The sequence below is a fragment of the Panthera leo genome, chromosome B4 (genome assembly GCF_018350215.1).
Source record: "Panthera leo isolate Ple1 chromosome B4, P.leo_Ple1_pat1.1, whole genome shotgun sequence".
Lineage (NCBI taxonomy): Eukaryota > Metazoa > Chordata > Mammalia > Carnivora > Felidae > Panthera > Panthera leo.
The window spans coordinates 12,346,667-12,354,090 of record NC_056685.1 but is presented as its reverse complement, the minus strand read 5'-3'; the positions used below and the strand labels follow the sequence as shown (position 1 = coordinate 12,354,090).

Sequence of the window (7,424 nt, the reverse complement as noted above, 5' to 3'; positions counted from 1 at the left end):
AACCAGGGGCATCAAAATGACCCCATCCTTGGCTGGCTTGACAATCCATTTCCCCACCTTGAACCTTGATGCACTGGGTTTATGTAATTTAAACTCCTGTTGGGATACCATCTTTTTCAAACTTCTATTTCCTATTAATTCTATCTGTCCCAAGTGATGACGAACATTAAGATTTACACTCCTTACGAGGCAAAAGCCTTGAATGCCAGAAAACAACACTCCACAGTGATAACATTTACATTCAAATTCTACTGCAAGATGGCAAAAGTTCAGCAACATTTAAGGACTATAAAGTTTCATTAAATGGTTCCATATTTTCATTGAAATATATAAAAATATCTTTTATAAATACTACATAAAAGACAATGTGAAAATTACCATATTTTACAGAAATAATTAAGTCCATCCTCAAATGTTCCTTTATAATCACCTGCCAACTCTCAGGTTTAGAGGGGAAAAGTCATTTTAAACCCCCTTCTGTGACAGTTGTCTACACATTTAAATTACGAGGAAAAGTCTTTAGAACTTAATTTTTTGATTAAAGTAAATGACACAAAAATCAGTTTGCAGCCAGATGTGATATGAGAGCCAACGCTGTTTCTTAAAACCAAGAGGACTGCATTAGGTAGAACTCAAACTCAAGAAACTCCTTTTTTTTCTTCTTCCCTCATTCCTGTTGGTAATTCCAGAAGTCCGTCCCACGTTCACTTCAGTTTCTCGTCACTTATACGCCACACACAGATTTCACAGCGCATTGTACTCCACACATTTTGATGGATCTGTAGGGAAGTGCTTCTGGCAGATGGTCATTAACCTCTTCAACCCCTAAGCAAATAAGGAAAATAAGGACAGTTATGAACTAGTATTCTTAATTGCCCTTCTCAGTACCCACTGGTTTACCAGTGTCTCCACTCCAGTGTAGCAGCCCCCAGCAAGACCACTCAGATGCACACGCAGAGAAATGTTTGCTCACGTGCACCCAAGAGAAGCACAACACCTTCACAACAGACCTGCTCGTAGTAACAACAGAGCGCTGGAAACCCAAATGTCCGCAAGAGGAGAATGTGTGAATACGGTCTAGTATGGCCACCAAAGGAACATGTGACAACATAAAAATGAGCTAGCTAGAATTCCAGCAGGTTCCACCGCAGAGGTAAGCCCAGCTCAAGCACCCACTGTACGTACTGAGACAGCAGCTCTCCTTTGTATCTAACAAGTCCTGCGTGTATGTACATTCCTTGTGACAAATGAGAAAAGAGTCACAAATCATCTTCTGTGCTGCCTGAGGGAACTGTGTCGATGAGGGATTCTGACTGAGAACAACTGATACACATACACCTTAGAAACAACGCTGAATATGAAAAGCAAGCGGCAAATCTACGTAAGTATAATGTCATTTTAATGAAACTGAAAAACTGTTGAACAAAAGGTACTGCTTATAAATATACACAGAGCGTGGTGGAATTACTTTTGAAAAAGCAAGGCAACAACAAACAAATTCAGGGTAACAATTACTTCTGGGGTAGAGGAGGGAAACAGAGTCAACGATCTAGTTCTTAAGCTAGGAATAAGGCCTTTAGATATTATTTATTTCATAACTTATGTATTACATGTATTCTTTTGTGTATACCAAATATTACATGATAAAAGCATTTAAGATTTTTTTTTTTAGAGAGAGAGTGAGAAGTGGGGGAGAAGAGAGGGAGAGGGAGAAAGGGAGAGGGAGAGAGAATCTTAAGCAGTCTCCACACACAGCATGGAGCCCAACATGGGGCTCGATCCCATGACCCTGAGGTCATGACCCGAGCTGAAACCAAGAGTCAGACACTCAACCAACTGAGCTATGCAGGCACGCCGATAAAAACATTCCAATATCATCAAAAAAACAGAATACAAATCCCACACATGACTCGACCGACAGAATACAAATCCCACACATGACTCGGCCGATCCTTCGGAATTCAGCAGAGGTACTCCTGCACTGACCCTGTTCTGGCATCGGCTACCATGCTTTGATTCTCTTCAGGCCACTACGATACACAGAATTGTCAGGACCTCACAAATGTCAAGTGCCTTCTATCTCCTGCAGTTAGGCCAGTTCTCAACCAGCCAGTAACTCTGCAGTGACTTTAAATGGATGACAAGAACTGTCACTATTAAAATTGATTTGGTCTCTTTCAGCTCATCTTTCAATCTGTGATCTTTCAACATCCTTGGCTGGCATCTGGTTTTTAGTCATTCTTCTTAGCTTTCTCATCCTCCACTGAGCAATCACTAAGTCATGACCCAAGTTCACACACAGCAGAGGGACAAGAACAGAAACCTGCAACATGCCACAATAGACCTCTCCAGTGTCCAGAACAATTCCGGGAAGAGCTTTGCAAACCAGCAATGAATCCTATTAACTCTTTCACCTACCAGTCTATAAACTTCCTTGCTTACAAGGAGGTGCTCTGTCCAATGTTTTATTGAATTCTATATATAAACCACCACCACCAAGAATAGCAGTGCTTAATTTTAATGACTCACAAGGCAACTTTGGGCACAAATTATGTTAAGGTTTCTCACCCTGGGTTCACAAGAACTGAAACCACCCAGTTCCTACCACACTGACAAGAACAATGAGATCCTATCACAGGCCAAAGGCAGACTATGGTCAGAGCTCTATCGATACTGAATATGGAAGTGTATACAGCACACTGCCTGATACTTAACTAGTTTTCTCTCAGGATTCATTTTCTTTCCTCAAAATGATATGATGAAATATCATCAGCTCTCACAACGAGACAGGGCTTCACGGCTAGCAGGAAAAGCCATGTGTGGCTATCATCACACAACACAATCACAACAGGGCGTCCCTGGCAGTCTGAGGAGAAAGGGCAAAACAGTGCCTAGAAACGTACGGTGATGTAAGAGGGCTCTAAAACATCAAGCATTTAGAACTCTTACTCTGTAATCACGTAAGTATGCAAACAAAGTTCAAGCTCAGGGACATCACCAAAAGCAAAGCGAAACAAGCAATAACAACAAAAAGTCCCTGCAAAATCTCTTCAGGGCCACAGTAACCAGACAACACCAATCAATAGAACTCCCTTCTATGAACTGAACTATAATCGATCAGATGCAACATCAGAGACTCATGACTTTCAAACATTTTACTCAAGGTCCTTCTGTAGATTCAAAGAGCGTCCACATTCTGGGACTTAAATACCAGGAGTCTGGAAGGTTATCTTTCAGCCAATATCCAAGACGGCACCTGCAGGCGGTGCACAGACAGACCATGTGATTCGCTCTGTTCCGCGTTTACGTCTTCTCATTGTTGTCCCCTGTGCTAACCAGGTATTTGCTTTAGGCTAAAGACCATTCCCTCTCACAGTCCAGCTTCTCCTGCTGGGAATTCTCATCATGTGTGTGCAGAATTGTGATTTGTAGCTATGGAAATAGATGTGATAGCACTAATCTGGCATCTTAACTTTTCCGAACAAATAGGTGAGAAGAGAGAAGGCTAAGAAAGAACACCCTGATGAAATCCAAATAGTCTCAGTCAGCCACGAAACATGGCAAGAATTATTATGAGCAAATGAAAGGCAGACTGGTGTCAGGACTGCTGGAGGTAGTTTTTCTTGTCAGAAATGGAAACTTGGCTGTTTGCTCCTTATAGAAGATATTTGTGATGCTTATTTAACCCCACTAAACAGATTCTAGGATTTAAAAATAAATACCAGTATCCTGTCTGAAATCTTAGCTGCCACAAGGTTGTGAAATTCAACAGTGTGAGTCATAAATAGTTACCACGAAACATTACAATATATTTTTGCAATAGGGATTGATAGGATGCAGCACAAATTTTTAAAGGGGTGTAATGTCAGGACAGCATATGGTTATTTTCCAAATGGAAACAAATCTTTTCAACCAGATCCCTCAGGATTTCAGTTTCAAATTACCTGAGGATGCTTAAGCCAGTAAGACAATGAGCTGCTTACTTTAGCTTACTGCAAAGAGCTTCTTAAAAACTGGTGCTATTAAATATCATTTTTATTTCCATGTAAGCAATACATATATTTAATAAATCTTTTTTCAGTACCGACAGGGTGCCAAGCACTGTTCCAGGCTGAGAGAACACAGGGAACAAAGCAGAAAAAAATCCCACACATTGAGATTATATTCCAATGAGGGAACGCAGACAAGAAACGAAACGAATATGTAAACCACCTCATGTGAGATTATGATAAATGCTCTGGAGAAAAACAAAGCAGGGAAGAGGTGTGTGTGCATATGGGGCGTGGCCAGAAGGACTCTGGCTTTAACTCCATATGAACTGGGGAACCACCGCAGAGCTATGAGCAAGACAGCGCCATAATCCGATTCATACTTTAATGGATCACTCTGGGTGCTGTGCAGATACTGAAGAGGGGCAAAGATACGGGGCGCCTGGCTGGCTCAGTCAGTGGAGCATGCAGCTCTTGATCTCAGGGTCGTGAGTTCGAGCCTTGTGTTGGGTGTAGAGGTTACTTAAAAATAAAATCTTAAAAGGAAAAAAAGGGGAAGGGCAAGGGTAGGAGCTCCGAGCCCAGGCAGGAGACGCTGCAATAATCCAAACAAGAGACGTCGGTGGCCAACCCCAGGTGGCAGCAGTGACGGTGGTGAGAAGGGAACAGACTGCAGATACACTGTGAATGTAGAACCATCAAGGTTTGCCAGCACACAGGATATGGACTAAGCAATAATTCCTTGTTTTGTATATATATCATTATTTTCTTAAAGTCACATATTACTTAAATAATGGCAGTCCTCTGCCTCACCCTTTCCAATCCCCCATTCCAGCACCCCAGAGATAATCATTTCAAATCTCTTAAGTGTTTCTTTCGGTATTTACTGCCATCTTTCTAAACACTATACTGACAGTGCTTGACTTTTTCTGTCTGTACGGTTAATCCTTAAACCACACCCACTGGCCCCTCACAGACAGACACACACACACACTTTCTCTTTCCTATCTTCCCCAAATACAATTACTAGTGAATGCAATATTCAGGATTTACTGCAGATGTCTACCCAAATGTTGTTCAAAGCAGAGCCACAGAGTATACTATGACAGTATGTCCTTTCCTATCTTTCCCTATCTTTTTGCTTGTTTATGTAGGTATCACCATTTCACTCTTCCACAGTGAAACTACACTCAAAATGGCTGAACACAACAGGTAATACATCTGTTCCATTTTTCTCCTGGAGCCCTCTAGGTGTTCCAACCTAGAACAAATGAATTCCAGATCTCTTTGCACCGTGACCATCCTAGAGCATGCCTTCCCCTTCACCCGGGCAGTTCCTTCCACCCCAATCCTGTGCTGGATCTGGTTTCCTGGATCTTTTTTATCTCCCTCCCTCATCTTGGTGGAGCACATCCTCAAGCAGAGGCAATCCAACACAGTGGAGTGAGGATTACCCACGTTCCAACCCGAACTCCAACACTTACTAGCTGTGTGGCCTTGGGAACTAACTTCTCCATGGCCCCGTTTCCCCACTTGTAAAACAGAAATTATCCCATCAACCTCATATTATTGCTCTCAAGTGAAGTGAAGCACACAGTAGGTACTAAATAAATGTTAGTTATAATGATTCCAAGGAAGGGTATTTGAGAGGTCACATTTTTAAAACATTCTGAGACTCGTCTGAAAATTTCTTCAGCCCATCTTCACACTTAATTGCCAGTTTAGACAGGAATACGACTGAGTTGAAAACTATTTTCCTTCTGTTACCCAGGTATTATTTCACGGTCTCGCAGCTTCCAGTACTGCTAATGAGAAGGGCAACAGCTTTTTAATTCCCGAATCTTTGTAAACCACCTGTTTCTTTTCTCCAGAAGCGTTTAAAGTCTTTTCTTTATCGTTAGCCTTCCAGGGTTCTACTGTGTTAGGCCTTGATGGGAGATCTTTCCTATTCATTTGCTATTATTCAGATTTCTCTGAATTTCTCTGTTCACTTTTTCCTGGAACCTGAATAGTGTGATCCTCTAGACTGATTCCCTTGTTCTCTTATCCTTCTCTTTTAACTTTTACATTTCTCCTGTAATGTTTGATTTCTAAGAGGTCATTCTGATTCTGACTTTTCTTTGTGGCATAATCTTACTTCATGGTTACAGCCTTGCCTAAAGATATTAATTAAGCTTTTAATTGAAGGGTTTTTGTTTTTGTTTTCTCCTGTTCTTTATACTATAGCTCTATCTCTGAATTCCTTTTTTTCTATGTGTTTCTATGTGTTTTCTAATTTGGTCTCTTTCACACTGTAAACTTTCTCTAAAGGTCTGAAGGTCCTTGATAAACATTTGTATTTATGAACAAGGCACTGGAGAGCTAAGGGAAAGTCCCTGAATGGGCAGGGCTGGTCAAGAACAGAACTTCATGTGGGTACAATACGGCAGCAATCTTGTTTTGTCACTGGAGAAATACTAAATGTTAGTGTTTTCTCTGTTCTCTTGAGTCAGTTCACAGAGAAGAATCCTCTAAATTCCTGAGCAGGCTTCCAGCATCATAGGAACCCAGGGAGAGGAGGAACTGCAGGTCTCATCTGTTAATACAGAGGCTTTCACTTCAGCATTCTGTTTTCACCATGGCAGGTCAACCTTCCTGAATAGTACAAATCCCTCAGAAGGTTAACTTGTCTTCTGCTAGAGGAGAAGGGCAGTAGGGCCCACGTGGGTAAGGCAGAAGGAACCTCTGGATTACATATCCTAATTCTCAGCCACTATTCCTCGTTTTTAGCCCCATCCCATAGACTGGACTTTTAGAAGTGCCAAAGAGCCCCACATCTTGACCTTTCCAGATTCTACAGTTTGTATTAATGGCTCTTTAATAACTCCCCCCCCCAAAAAAAATTCAACCAAACTGTTTTTTTTTTTAAATCAGTATGTTTCTAGGAAAATATCTACACAAATTAATGGACTGTACACTTATAAATGATTAATATAGTAAATTTTATGTATATTTCACAATGTTTAAAAAATCTAATTAAAGCATTATAGAATATTATAGATAAAGTATAAAAATACCAAATATAGAGGCATCTGGGAGGCTCAGTCTGTTGTGGGTCCAACTCCAGCTCGGGTCAAGATCTCACAGTTTGTGAGTTCGAGCCCCATATCAGGCTTGCTGCTGTCAACACAGAGCCCGCTTCAGATTCTCTGTCCCCTCTCTCTCTGCCCCTCCCCGCTCATTCATACTCTCTCTCTCTCTCAAAACGAAATAAAACATTAAATATATATATACACACACACACACACACACACACACATATATATACATATATACACACACACACACACACACCCAATATAGGTACAGTGTGGAGTACCTGCATGTGATACAGGATATGAATCCTGCAAAATGAAAGTTTACACCCAGATAAATCAATGAACGATTATTATATCA

General features: G+C 41.1%; 1 protein-coding gene across 4 annotated transcripts in view; it reads right to left on the bottom strand.

Moving 5' to 3' along the window:
* Positions 1-223: 223 nt before the first annotated feature.
* The window catches only part of PRPF18 (pre-mRNA processing factor 18), a 49,003-nt gene continuing 41,802 nt past the window's right edge, over positions 224-7,424 (bottom strand). For all 4 annotated transcript variants that reach the window (XM_042944937.1, XM_042944935.1, XM_042944934.1 and 1 more), the window contains one exon: positions 224-825. In XM_042944937.1, the coding sequence (XP_042800871.1) occupies positions 745-825 (81 nt within the window). In that variant the 3' untranslated portion in view covers positions 224-744. The remainder of the gene's footprint in view (positions 826-7,424) is intronic.